The sequence below is a fragment of the Eleutherodactylus coqui genome, chromosome 12 (genome assembly GCF_035609145.1).
Source record: "Eleutherodactylus coqui strain aEleCoq1 chromosome 12, aEleCoq1.hap1, whole genome shotgun sequence".
Classification (NCBI taxonomy): Eukaryota; Metazoa; Chordata; class Amphibia; order Anura; family Eleutherodactylidae; genus Eleutherodactylus; species Eleutherodactylus coqui.
This window is the reverse complement of record NC_089848.1, coordinates 26,365,367-26,379,778: the sequence shown is the minus strand read 5'-3', so window position 1 is coordinate 26,379,778 and position 14,412 is coordinate 26,365,367. Positions and strand designations below refer to the sequence as shown.

At 41.2% G+C, this 14,412-nt stretch overlaps 1 protein-coding gene across 3 annotated transcripts in view; it reads left to right on the top strand.

The window, feature by feature from the left end:
* Positions 1 to 14,412, top strand: part of ULK4 (unc-51 like kinase 4) — a 649,532-nt gene that overhangs the window by 297,540 nt on the left and 337,580 nt on the right. For all 3 annotated transcript variants that reach the window (XM_066584674.1, XM_066584676.1, XM_066584675.1), the window contains exons 28-29: positions 6,164 to 6,215; positions 6,315 to 6,459. In XM_066584674.1, the coding sequence (XP_066440771.1) occupies positions 6,164 to 6,215; positions 6,315 to 6,459 (197 nt within the window). The remainder of the gene's footprint in view (positions 1 to 6,163; positions 6,216 to 6,314; positions 6,460 to 14,412) is intronic.

The window sequence follows — 14,412 nt, the reverse complement described above, 5'->3', positions numbered from 1 at the left end:
TTCAGACTTATGAATTTCCGCGTGATAACGGTTGTTGCAGGTTGCCACAAATGTGGAGTATGCCGAAGCAGAAACTTAAGAAACCACACAATTTTTTTTTTCCAACTCTATCCATGGTTCATTTTCCTCCTCCTCTACTTCTGATAAATTGTAGGAGGAGAGACAGATATATGGCACCAAAGCTAGTTGTAGTCATTTTTGTTAGGCTCTCTTGTTCTCAGTACTGCAGTTTGTTCTGGAGTGCTCTTCTCTTCACGCTCTGCTCATTGGCTATCCTCCTGCTGTGATATGCTGCTCCCAGGGATAAAATCTGGGGATGGGACATGGTATGGAAAAACTCACAAATGGTAGCACATGAATCATTAGCCCAAGAGTTAACATAGGTTTGAGCAGGATAGCCAGCAAACCCCAGGTTAGACTCCACAATGGGATTCAGACCTCAAACGAAACCCCTAAGTTAATACAGATCTTAGGAAAGACTTCAAAATTAATTCAGATCTTAGATCGCACCCCGAAATTAATTCAGATATTAGATCACACCCCGAAATAAACTCAGACCTTAAATCACAACTCGAAGTTAACTCGGACCAGACTGGCAAAATATATCAGACACCTGATCAGACCCTCTAGATAACTTACACCCCAGACCAAATGCCTTGAATAAATCAGACTCTCTAAATATAGAGACTTCATACCAGACCCCTAAAAGAATAACACCCCAGACTAGAAATCCTATAAATCATACTTCAGACCAGAGCTTCTCAATAAATACAGACCCCTTAAACAAATCTGTCCCCAGACTCAAACTTCTAAATGAATAAGACTTTAGACCAGACCCCCTGAACAAAATAGATCAGACCTTACACCCACTAAAATATTAACTTGCAGATGTGAAGTCCCTTCCCAATCTGGATTGGCAAACACCCATAAATTCACAGACAGTTCGCGAAAAAGGTGTTTTCTTCTGCCGTCCGCAGTGTCTGGTAGGAAGAAACTTTTTTTCTTCTTCTAAGTTTGTACTGTGCGCCACCCAGTGCATGATCGGTGAGTGCAAATTTTCTCAGCTGTGCAGTGAATTTTCTCAGGTGTCGCCCAGGGGTGGAGTCCTAATTCTCTCAGCAACATAGGGATGGCAACAAGGGATGCACAAAGTGAGCACTGATAGCTCGACCAAAGATAAGAGTACAAGGGGATGAGAGGATAAAATATATAAATACGGTGGGGACTGAGGGAGGGGGGTCCCAGCCATTTGTATATGAGAGGGTTGTCAGCTGCTGTATAAACAACAAGTAACAACATGGGGTAACGTAATAACACTGCATGCTTTGGAGGCACCAGAATATTGTGGTAGTCTATAATATGTGATCTTTAATGTGGAAGGTGTCAGTTGAATCATTATGTCTGAAATCTCATTATAATATTAGCAAATATTTTAATAGAAGAGATCCCAGCTGTATGATAACCTATGAAGTCCATCAAGGTGCACAGTCAGATTACAGGCAACTGACGTTGTATCACCTAGTTGAAAGGTGACATGGGAAACTCTGTTTATTAGCTCTAATGGGGAACCTGAAATTTGTAAAGGCTATAAGCTTGCCATTTGAGCAGCTCAGGACCTCTTCACATCACTGTTAAGAACTTACGTGGTTCTACTCCACTATAGGACTTTAGTGGAATTTGCAACGAAGGCCCCATAGAGAACCTTCCATGCCAATGTGGACAAGGCTATCAATAAAATGTTCTTGTTTAGTTCCAGCACAGACAAGTAACAAGAATATTTTTAAGACATTAATACAATTTGCCCATCAGTTTTCTTAACTACAGTATGTTTCCTTTGAATTGAAAGTGATCTCAAACACAATGGAGATCCCTCGTATTTGCTACCGGTTATGTTTAAAGGGGTTGTCTCGCGGCAGCAAGTGGGGTTATACACTTCTGTATGGCCATATTAATGCACTTTGTAATGTACATCGTGCATTAAATATGAGCCATACAGAAGTTATTCACTTACCTGCTCCGTTGCTAGCGTCCCCGTCGCCATGGTTCCGTCTAATTTCGGTGTCTTCTTGCCTTTTTAGACGCGCTTGCGCAGATCCGTCTTCTCCCTTCTTCTCCCTTCGGCTCCGCTTGGCAGCATCGGCATTTTGGCTCCGCCCCCTTGTACGCATCATCGCGTAGCTCCGCCCCCGTCACGTGCCGATTCCAGCCAATCAGGAGGCTGGAACCGGAACACATCATGGGGCGGAACTACGCGATGATGCGTACAAGGGGGCGGAGCCAAAATGCCGATGCTGCCAAGCGGAGCCGAAGGGAGAAGAAGGGAGAAGACGGATCTGCGCAAGCGCGTCTAAAAAGGCAAGAAGACACCGAAATTAGACGGAACCATGGCGACGGGGACGCTAGCAACGGAGCAGGTAAGTGAATAACTTCTGTATGGCTCATATTTAATGCACGATGTATATTACAAAGTGCATTAATATGGCCATACAGAAGTGTATAACCCCACTTGATTTCGCGAGACAACCCCTTTAATAAAATCTGAAGAGTGCGCTCAGCCTTTCCTGTCAATAGGCCTCTGAGAAAGGGGTCTCAATTCAAGGGACAGAACAATGTAGTTCAAAGAATCGTTCAAGTGAACCAAACTGAATGATAATCGATCAGTTTAAACACAGGCAAACAACTGAAGGGCGAGCGAGAATTGGGAGGTTCTTGCTTGTCCTTTAGTTTCAGCCGACATCAAAACCAGCAGCGGCTCGGGCACTTATTGTGCTGTTTAAACGATGCTTGTTCAGCGTTTCTCATAGGGATGTGAAACACTGAACGAGAAGTGCCTGAGGACTACATGGCTGTCACCGAGAATCGTGCAGTCTAAATGGGCTGGCCGAGCGGGGACGAGCTGGTGATGATGTCAGCAGCTCTTCCATCAAGCGAATGAGAATCGTGAGATTCTTGGCCAGTGTAAAAGGGCCATAATGCTTGATAGATCCATGTGGCTCAGGTATTGATGTTTTGATCACTCCCCACCAGTTTTATTTATAGGTTTTATTCATTAAGACTAATGGGGAAATGCTGATAACTACACCAGAGCCACCAGTTATAATTGTAATTTTTTTAATATACAAGGTGTCCGGTAATTGTGCACTCTCTTGAGAAATTTCATACAAAATAGACCAGTACATATGAAAAAAAATTGCTTAAATCAGACTCCATTTTTTTAAATTTCCACTTGAAGCGAAGTGCACTTAAAGGGGTTGTCCCGCGACAGCAAGTGGGGTTAAACACTTCTGTATGGCTATATTAATGCACTTTGTGATATACATCGTGCATTAAATATTGGCCATACAGAAGTTATACACTTACCCCCTCCGGTGCTGGCATCCCCTTCTCCATGGCGACGACTAAACTTCTGCTCTGGTCGCACGAACAGTCGCGCTTGCGCACTGAAGATTCCTCTTCTGGATGGTCCGGGCTCACGATCTGCGTCCTGGCTCCTCCCCCTTAGCATCATCACGTAGCTCCGCCCCGTCACGTGGTGCCGATCAGCCAATGAGGTGGCTGTAATCGGCAGTGGAGCTCAGACTGGAGAAGAACATCCACGGTGCACCATGGCAGAAGACCCGCAGTGCACCATGGGAGAAGACCAGCGGTGCACCTTGGGAAATGACGGCGGCCATTTCGGAAGATTTTTATAACTTCATGAAACAGCTTAATGGTGAGTAGAAATGCTCTAAAAAACGATTTACAGGGGTAGTTTGTGATGCTTGCTTAACATGGGGGACTAGGGTGTGAAAATTTTTTCGTTTTGGCCGCAGGACAACCCCTTTAAGCATGCACACTGTTTGTTGGCGGCACAAACAACATCCAGTCTATCTCATAACTGTCAATGGACTTTTGGTTTTCCAGAACCAGAGCACACATATCACCTTTGCATGCAATGAATTCTGGGAATTTCAGTGTTGCCAGGACCCATATTCAACATGCTTTGTTTTCAATGTAAAAGTCCAAAAGAAGTCAAATGAGTGTATATGTGGCCTTCTACATTTTAGGGGCAATTTATTAGCTACCCACAGAAGAAAACATCGAACAACTAGCATGGGTTTAGAGAGAATTTTGTTAGTTCTACAATCAATCTTACTGTGTTTTAGTTCTAACCATAAATCTAATACCCTTTAATGTTTCACTTAAGTGGCTAAGCTTTAATTGGACTTAATAATAAACGTGGCTTTGGTAGCAAGAAGATTGATTGTAAAAGCATTTACAATTTCTCAGTTGGCACCTGAAAAGTCCTTGGCTGCTCTTTAAACTGATTTTAGTTTTGATTATCAAGTATTGCTGTTAATATGTGTTAATTTTAAGACTTTCTAACAGAGTTTAATAAAAGCTTAGTCTAACAATTTTAGGTAGTCTTGTAAACTGTATGAACTTCTATTAATTCCTTACACGTGCATTGCTGTGTTTTTTGTAATTACATGAACCATTTTTTCCCCATCTTTTCGTTTGCCATCTGTGTCTAAAAACTACTTGTATAAGTCCTAATAGTGAAGCCCCAACATGTTTCTCTGTCTAAACAGCATGATCAGGGAGACAAGGTGCTAGCCATACACTCACTATAGCCAACACCTTGTCTCCCTGATGATGCTGTTTAGACAGAGAAACATGTTGGAGCTTTACTATTACGAGTTATACAGACAGTTTTTTTTTATATCAGTCTCAGTTTATGTCTACTAAGAATATATGATAGGCTATCCTTCATAGATGACTTCAGTTACCAAACTCTTATATAGGAGCAGTCTTGATACTGTCATGTTTATAGACTGACCTTTTTCAGACTGGGTTTTTAAATATAGGTGTTTGTCCGTCTACGTTCTAATAAAAGGTTTATATTGTATCGAGAATTAATTCCCAAGGGTTAATTTTGCTTCTGGCAATTCAAATTTAGTGTTGTGTCTCTGTCCTACCAAATGGAATGATATTGATATTGAGGGTTATATTCTTCATAAGGATTCATGCCTGAATGGGAAGTATGAGAAATCTATAGAAGGGATAACACTGCTGGCCTGGTGACCTCCTAACACTAATTCAGAGACCATACATAAAACTGTCACATCTATACCAGTGGACTGTTTAAGTATTTATTAATTTCTTTACTCATCCTGTTGTGGTATTCTTTTTAGTGCAAATTAATCACATCCATGTCTGTGCCTTGTCATAAGTGTATATCCATGCCTCTTTGGATCTATTTCATTATGTCTGAAGAAGGATCCGAAGAGGTTTGAAAGCTCGCTGTAACATCATGTAGTTTTGTTGGCCATTAAAAGGTATCATATCTACAAGATTACTTGGTTTCTCTTGCTGGGGACAATCAGATTGATCCATATATATTCCATTGTAGTAAGCCATTATAATACAGATTATACGAGGTTATCCAGAGATATTATATGCTGGTATTACCATGATTTTATCTTTTTTATTTTAAAGGAAATGGAACTAACAAATGCTTCCATCCTGGTTTATACATGTAGGTTTATATGCAGTTTTTTTCTTCATATAATACAATAATGAAAAAGAACAAGAAGATGAGGGATATGGAAAGCAGCCGTTTTAAAATAAACGTAGCATGTCCTAAGAACTGCGTTGTACTAATCATATTCACATAATGCAGATGTATAAATCACATCACTAAGAGAGAACATCTGATGAAATACCCCAGCTGGCAAAACTCAATAAATATCCTAAATGTGACTGTAGTCCTGAAATGGAGAAGACTTATGAACTACTAGTTTCCTGGCAGCTCTCGGAAACTATGGGTTGGTTTATAGGGAATTGTTTGGGAAACTCTTCAGTTTCTCAAAACTTTTAATCAAATGTTGAATAAATTGGGTTAAATAATTTAAAACTAAGTCATAACTTTCTTGCACTCCTATGTGATTCTTGTATCAATACTTTTCACAGTTCTAAAGCTTACTGTTACCAACAGTGGACTTGGAAACTGAGGTTATAGAAGGACTTCAGTCTTGTATAGTAAATCAATGCAGCACCACAAACCCAGATGATCATTTTAATTACAGACTTTGTCTGCAAAACCCCTTAGTTTGTGGAGAAACAGATTTCTATTTTTGCTGTGACAGTAATTCAGTCCAGGCCTTTTCTTTCTCTGTTTTAGGTTGTGGACGCTATCCTCCCACCTTTAGTCTCCCTGGTCTGTAGCCAGAATGGTAAGTTAGGCCACATCAAGTAGGCCTGTGTGCAAATTCAACATTTTGTTTCAATTACATTGCTAGATGGTAACATTCTTGGCACTTTGTGTTTTGTAGTGGAGTGGAGGCTGTTCAGCTTGCGGCTACTTGCAGAAACCACATCACTGCTTGTAAACCATGAGGCTGTAGCTGACGGGAGGGATGAGGGCATTCAATCGAACATCACATTTCTGTCTTTGGTCAGAAAGTCATTACTTCCACAGTAAGTACTCTAGCTGAGCTAATGGGGTTAAATTGATTCTTTATGTGGCATATAATTTATGTTTCTCATTGACTGTATGTTATTAGTACGCAATACATTTCATTGTGGTTCAGTGCAGAACGCCCACCTGACCCAACACAGTTGGACACAAAGGAAAATGATTGGCATCTGTTATGCTGCCAACTACAGGCTGGCCCCCAGCTAGTCTGTTTGTGATTTATTTGAGAAAACCCTCTGCTTAGTAATGGCAAACTTTGTAGTCTTTGCTGAAACCATGATTTTCCATTCATTTGCGTACATAAGAGAAGCACATCTGCTAACCACACGTTTGAGGATTATAATAGCAGCGGTAGGACAAATCTGTATGACAAGTCAATTGTTGCTCACCTTGACCCGTTTCCAAGAAGCCGCTACAATACAGTAGAGAACAGATGTGGGCCCAGATGGGGAGCGGTATAAACTAGGGTTGGTTGCTAAAGTTTTTCTGTTTGACTTGTATGGGGCTGGCTGTAGTCTCTGGGCAATTGCACCCCATTTACCCGTTGCCTATAATCTCACCGAGCTTCTGTTCACCCCAAACGGATAATACCAAAAGTCTGACTAAACGTATACAAACCTAGAAGGCATGACAAGGATGTGATTCTGTGCTTTCCTATGGTCTGGCTCACACAGTCATATGATAACCGCATATCACGCGGGCGCTGTACGCCCTTGTGATACGCGGTAACTCACAGGCAGTCAGTTACATTGTCTTATGCAGTTCCAATCACATTAATGTGTCAGAATTGCGTAATACGCAAGAGCAAAACAGATGTAAGATAGGCTGCCTGCACACAGGCGGAAATTCCGCCGCTGGAAGCCAGCATAGGATTGCGATAACAAACGCAATCCTATGCAGACGGCCGCGATTTGGCCGCGCGAAATATCGTGCGGCAAACAAATCACGGCATGTTCTATTTCTGTGCGGGGCTCTGCAAGTCCCACACAGAAATGTCACTCACCTGCCGCCGGCTCCGGTCTGCGCATGTGCTGCCTGCCTGGCAAGCCAGCACATCAGACAGCCGGAGCCGGCGGGCGCAGGTGAGTACGGCTGGTCCCTGCAGGCGCTTCGGTCGGGTCCCGCGGCGAGAATCCTCGCCGCCGGATCCGACCCGCCCGTCTGCAGGCGGCCTTACTCTGTCATGCAAAGTACAATTGCAACACCATACGTGGCGGTACGCCGGGTCTTTGCCGGCTCCAGAGCTGTAAAACACTGCGTGACCCCCACAACGTTTTGCACTTAAAGCCATGTGAACCCAGTCAAAGTCTGGGTTATCAGCACCATATGAATATTTTGGCCTCATTTACACGGGTGACGGCGATATCGGCGCTACAAAATCGCTATGATATTGCAGCTTTGTACACGCGATTTTCCTTGTAAAAAATCTCGCATTGCGTCGCTGCTAACCGCGACTTTCTTGCACAACAAAATCATGTGATTTTGTCACGAGAAAGTTAATAGGACTTTCTAATGTTAAAATCGCATTGCACAAAAATGTCAAGTTCGTGCGATGGGATAAACAAGGAGGCTCCATAGGGAAACGTGGGCTGCAAAAAATTGCAATTTGCGGTTGTATAGAGCACGCCGCAATTTAGTATTCTTGTCATGTAGCAGCCTATAATGCATTGCTAATGTGAAAGACCCCACTGGAAAGCATCGGCTTCACATACATGCGTTTTGTAGTATTGCCACATTGCGACAAAATCATGCGATTTTGTAGTCCACATGAAAGCAGACTAATAGGACTATTGAAAACCTAGCCTCAAAGCTGGGCTCAGTCTGAGACTTCAGTGATGTCCTAGAATGTCTGAATAGCGCAGCAGGCGTCTGCTTAAATTTACCCAACAAGGGTAGAAACAACTCAAGGCCACCAGCAGCGCTTAATTTGTGGGATTGGGGCAGAAGAGAAAATATTGATACAACATCGCCCCAGGATAGTTTATGTCCCAAGGCTGGTCTCACCTGGGTGGGATTTTGCTGCAAGGAAATCACCACTTTGTTTCTGTGATTGTCAGCAATGCCCTTTTTTTAGAATAATCTTGAATCACATCGCTGCCGCTCCCGATAAAAACGTGCAATTTTTTATTGTGCGAGTTAATAGGACTTTGTAATGTTAAAATTGCATGGCAACGCAGGGAAACATGGGAGATAGAAAAAAACGCGCATCGCAGAAAGATAAAGCACGCCGCGATTTTTGTTCACTCAACATGGCATCAGTGTAAAGATCGCAGATGGGAAGGAAACCATTGTACATCATTGGTTTCATAATCTGCTTACTGACTCTCGCATCATGCGAATATCATGCGAGTTTCTCGCCCGTGTGAAACCAACCTAACATGGCTTTGTAACGCTTTTCTTAATGTTCTCTTCATAAATGCTTGATCATCCAAAAAAAAAAGATCAATTGTTAGATAACTACATATATAGTACTTCCCATTCCTAACTACCCCTCATCCGTGCCCAGAGGAGGCAGCCTGAACCAATGATGAGGCCGGGGGAATGTCTGGGACTACTTCAAATTCGACACCGTAGCTAAACTATAGTCACAAATTAAAACTCTGGACAGAGCTGAAATAAAAAAAGCAGTCAAGGGGCAAGATCAGAGGAAAAAGAAATGGCAGGTAATGATCTCCTGCAGGTGTTAACATATCAATGCTGAACTGAAGACCAGAAGGTCGCTTTAAATAATGTAATAATTTTATAGTTTGGGTCATTATAGACATAGCAATACGATTTATATGTACATTTTTTTGCTATTTATGTTTTTTTTTTTCATAAAGCATTTTTATGGGGAAAATTGTCTTTTTTGCATATTTTCTTTTGTTAAACACTTTTAATATTTTTTTTTTTTACATTTTAATTTAGCTCCACTAGGAGAATTAAACATTTAGGAGCCTGATACTGCAATACTTAGGTCTTGCAGTCTTGTTTGCCTAATACACCTAATAGATGTACAAATGTGGCACACCTGGGGGTCTCTGCTAGGCACCCAGCTGCCATGGCAGCCCAGTAGCACTCTGCAATTGCATCACGGGACTACTGATGGGGTGACATAGGGAAATTCATCTCTCTATCTAACCATTTACATCCCCTGGTGACTATTGGCTTGTGGCATCTAAGGGGTTAAAGATTTTAGACTGAAGTTATCTCAGATACTAGCAGTTACAGCAGGATTCAAGCTGTTGTAGTGTCTGTGCTCATACAGCCGCTAGCAGGAGTCCTCAAACAGTTGGCACCATACTACTGTGGCATTCTGATTGTGTGGGTTCTGGTACTTAAGGGGTTAACATGTCAAGTGCTTTTGAAACACCCCTGATTAAAATGTTAGTTAGATTTGTATTTATTATTTTTTGACATAATAAAGTATTTTTAATGGCAAAAAGTTTTTTTTCTTATATTTGATAACATTTTATTTAACTTATTTCTATATATTTTTCTATTTTTCATTCTGATTAGAGGACTTGAACATCTCTCGATTGCTTCTGTACACTGCAATACTACTTTATTTCAGTTTGATCTGCCTAACAGGCAGTCTGTTGTAGGTGCACCACGATGGTAGTACTGAAGGCAATTGTTAGGCCTTGGTTGCCCTAGCAATCCATTGGACCCTTTATGATGAAGAAAGGGCTCTTGCTGTCTAACCGGTTAGATGTCATAACATCAAAGGGATTAAACAGTTGGGTTTTGGGCCATCGCTGATTCTGGGTGACAACCGAATATTATAGGTGACACTTGCAAGTGATGGTGTGGACTCAGATCATGCTCTTTTACCACCACTATGCCATGGGAGGGAGTGGGGGCGATATGTAGGGGGTGGGGGGGGGGGGGGGGGAATATGTAGTTTCCAAGTTTCCGTGATGTAAATGTACAGTACAACATGGGGTGGGAAGGGGTTAATAATAGGAAGCATTCGACCTAAATAAAAGTTGTCCATCATTCCATCACATACAGAGCGAAGTATATATCCGTTACTCCTAGTAAATCTAACATGAGTACCCATACACACTGCATTAGCTTCATGTGTAGCAGTTGGGAGCTACAAGGCATCAACTAATTAACCCATCTAGATTTTTGACATTTATCAGCTAAAATCAATGCAGTTCTGAAATGACACGGCGACAGGGAAAGTCTCTGAAGATTAGCACTTGTTTTAAATTGGCTGTTGGGTGTCATGTAGCTGCAGTCATTAGTTCAGTGCTATTGTAATGGCATACTATTTATATATGGTCCAATATTCCTATTCAGATATGCCCATATTCAGGTTATTTATATAATCAGGTCCACAAGGTATAACTGGGTGTCACACTATAAAGTGCCTTACACAAATACTCTGAATATTGGGATAAGTAGAGCAGTGGGTTAGATTGTCTAATTAACATGTATTAATTGTCTGCATTCCGGGTAGAGCGAGTTTAGAAATATGATTTCATTTTCAGTCGGCAGATGTTATAGACATATAATTATCTAATTTGAGAGTTACGGATATGCTGCATCACAGCAAGGTGGATTATGAAGAATAACAATGCAGATATTAATATATGCCCACTGCACATTGCAGTTTCACATTAAATAATCATTCATTCAGCTTGCCTGGGCAGGTACATCTCCTGACAGCTGTCACAACCTCTCCGAGTGCTCGCAGAGATCATCTATTGCCTATGGTGACTTCACTCTCAGTGACCTGAATCACTTCTAGGAATCTGAAAGGGGAGCTAAATGATACTTTGTTAAAAAGAGTAGGTCGTTAGAAACTACCTGAAAAATATGCTTAATTGAAAAGTGGTATAATATTCAGGGGCTCGTTTGGCCGATCCATTTACATTTAAAGCGTACCCTCACTGTCAAATGACTGTGCAGAATAAGCTGCTATTAGTGTGTTCATGAGGATAATGCCACATCTGGCCATGGCATTATCTGATGGTGGCTTTCATCACCAGCTATATATCTCATTTTATTTCTAATTTTCAGTTGTGTCTGAGCTGGCGGGAGGAAATTGCTGTATTCTATGCACCGCACATAAAGAAAACAGAAGACTCTGCTCTCTATAACATAGATAACTGAATCATGTAGAACACCAGAGAAGTGTAGATGGGATTGCAGTAGCTGTGGGGACAGTAAATAACTCACCATTATCAGCAGCACGTTTGTGTGTCTCCCTCCTCCTCCCTCTACCTTTACTCTCCACATACGTGTATGAGTAGAATCAGTTACCACCCCCCTTCACTTCCTGTTCTCTTTGTTGTTATCTCTGGTACTAAAGAAAAACTTCATTTGACAACAGGCAGTGGACAGCAAACTAGAAGTAAGGCAAACCCCTAGTAAGCAGCACTTTAGAGGGATTTTTTAGCATAGAACAACACTAGGTAAACAAAATCATTTGCCTGTTTGCTAGTTATCACATTGCACTAGTTGTAACATATAAGCACAGTGATTATTTAAGACTTTCCTTAAAGGGTTTACATTATTAGAAGCCTCTGTAGATGGTCTAGTAATCAGAAACTAGTAGATGCATCTATACCCACTAGGTGATTCATTGACTGTCTGAATGGGAAAATTGGAGGTGAAATATGAATGCCCTTTTTTTGCCCCTCAACTTCATAAGAAATGTTGTAGTCCGTTTTGGCTGTGCACACTGTCACTTTTCTGCACGGCTACATACACCAAACCAACTAACTTGTGATTCCAAATGCACAAGAGGGTGCAAGGATATAAATGAGCACAGAATGCCCCGTACTGACCATTGGAATGAGTGCTACAGGGAAAGTATTGTATGTTTATGTCTCCACCAAGAAGAGTTATCCATTTTGGTTGCATTGTATGGACAGAACATTTACAGGTCGTATCTATAAACTCTCCTCCCTGTTACCCACAACGTGATCTTCTATTTTACCTTTATTTATTTAAAAGTAAATCCCTTATTTCAGGCAACTGCTGAAAACGTTTATATTTTCTATTTCGAAGCGTTGGTATTTTTCATGGCCAACCCAGCCTTTCTCCCAAAATATCTTTGCACTTGGTTACAGTATACAATCCAGTGAGCAGATATATTATTATGAGAGAGTTGAGAGCCGCTTGAGACAGTCCGAGATTGCTGAAGAGAAGCATGCACTGAAGATCTGGCAGTTGTATTAGCCCATATTAATCTTACTGGATGCATTCTTGGTTATTGGTATTGGAGGAGTGCGGCATATCAGGATTTCTGTGGTTCACCTGATTATGAGTACATTGAGCAACTAATGTTCTCTAATCAAGGTGCGCATATATAGGTGCATTCCATACGATTGATATACTGTAGTGGACAATAATGGAATAAAAAAGGTGGAAAGGAATGAGAGATGAGAGTGGAAATAGGGAGTTTAGTTGCTACTGTGGGTGGAAGAAGAGTCTTGTTTATGGAAGGTGCTGCCCACCCTAAATGATGTTTCACCCGATGGGCGAACGTATAGAACAACAAATAAGGAAATGGAAAAACTATCTTATGGAGGTGTGAATGCGGCACAACCTTCAGACGTGGTATAAATTCTTGAGATTAGGTATTTTGCCAAAAAGATTACAGTTTCTTATTAACACCAGCTTGTATACAGATTTCAAAGTTTGGAAACCTCTTCCTCAGCACCCGCTTGGGTTACACATGTAAAGATGCTGACCGTGTATCCGACACAGAGTTCTTTTGGCAATCTGTCCATGTCAGATACACGGTCAGCATCTTTAGACATGTAACCTCAGCGACTACTGAAGAAGAGGCTCCCAAACCTGGAAATCCGTATACAAGCTGGTTTTAATATAATAAACAGATCTTTTTGGCAAAATACCTAATCCTAACAATTTATACTAGGCCTGTACATCTGAAGGTTGCGCCACATTCACCCCTCCATAAGATAGTTTTTCATTTTCCTCATTTGTTATAGGATTGATTTAGGAACCCTGGAAATAGGGAATGCAATCTAGGTTTGCGTCATCCTAGTTTTGAATAGCGGTTGAGGATCTCTCCAGGGTTTCCTTCTACATGGCCACTGCAAGGTAGTAGAGAACCAATCGAAAGAGAGTAGAATGCAGTGTACTACTATCCCAGATGGTTAGACAGGTGGTGACATAAGCGGCACCCAAAAGGCCCCCAATCCTCTACCCCTGCCTTTTAATGGAATTGTGATAGACTATAGGTTAAGCTTGATCACATCAGTACTGTGTGCCTTTTCCTCTGCTGTCTCCTCATTTTAGTAATATTTTATTCTCCCGCTTGAAGGTAAGTCGTTAACTAGAAAGAGTGATTTAAACCTGCCTTTATTTGATACCGAACACCCCCTTTTTAGTGATACGGCATAATATAAAGGAGGTAATCTCTGAAAATACTACTTTTTACAATTTCCTCTAATATCTGAGATCTGTCCCCTCTATAAGCTACCCACAATTACATGTAACATTTCCTTCTAGAAGTTATCGGCTAGAAGACTCTTTGAGCGGCCCGAGCGGCGCCTTTTATTCCATTCTTCCTTGTTTCAGCATTTTTAACTTAATGTAAAATATTTACTAATCTCCATATTACGGGTTTCACCGTTTTAATAAATTGTACTTTCTTCTGAAGGCTATAGAAATTGCTTTTGCTTTGAGTTACTGTAACCACCACTTGTTTACTCATGCAGAACAGAACCCATATATTTGTTCTTTTCATGAATATCTGCGGCATGCACTGAACTTTGTGCTTACGTACAATGGGGTGGTTTTCTTGTGTTAAAAAAAGCACATTTTTTTCAATCTCTGACCTTGTCAAAATTGCAACAAAATTACAATGAGAAAATTAACAAAGGCGATGAGGAGCAGTGAAGAAAGCCGCGATAAATCAGCTTGGAAACGAAAAATTGAATTGTAACATTTTATATTACTTTTAGTCGACTTTATTGTTTGCTTTCTGTATT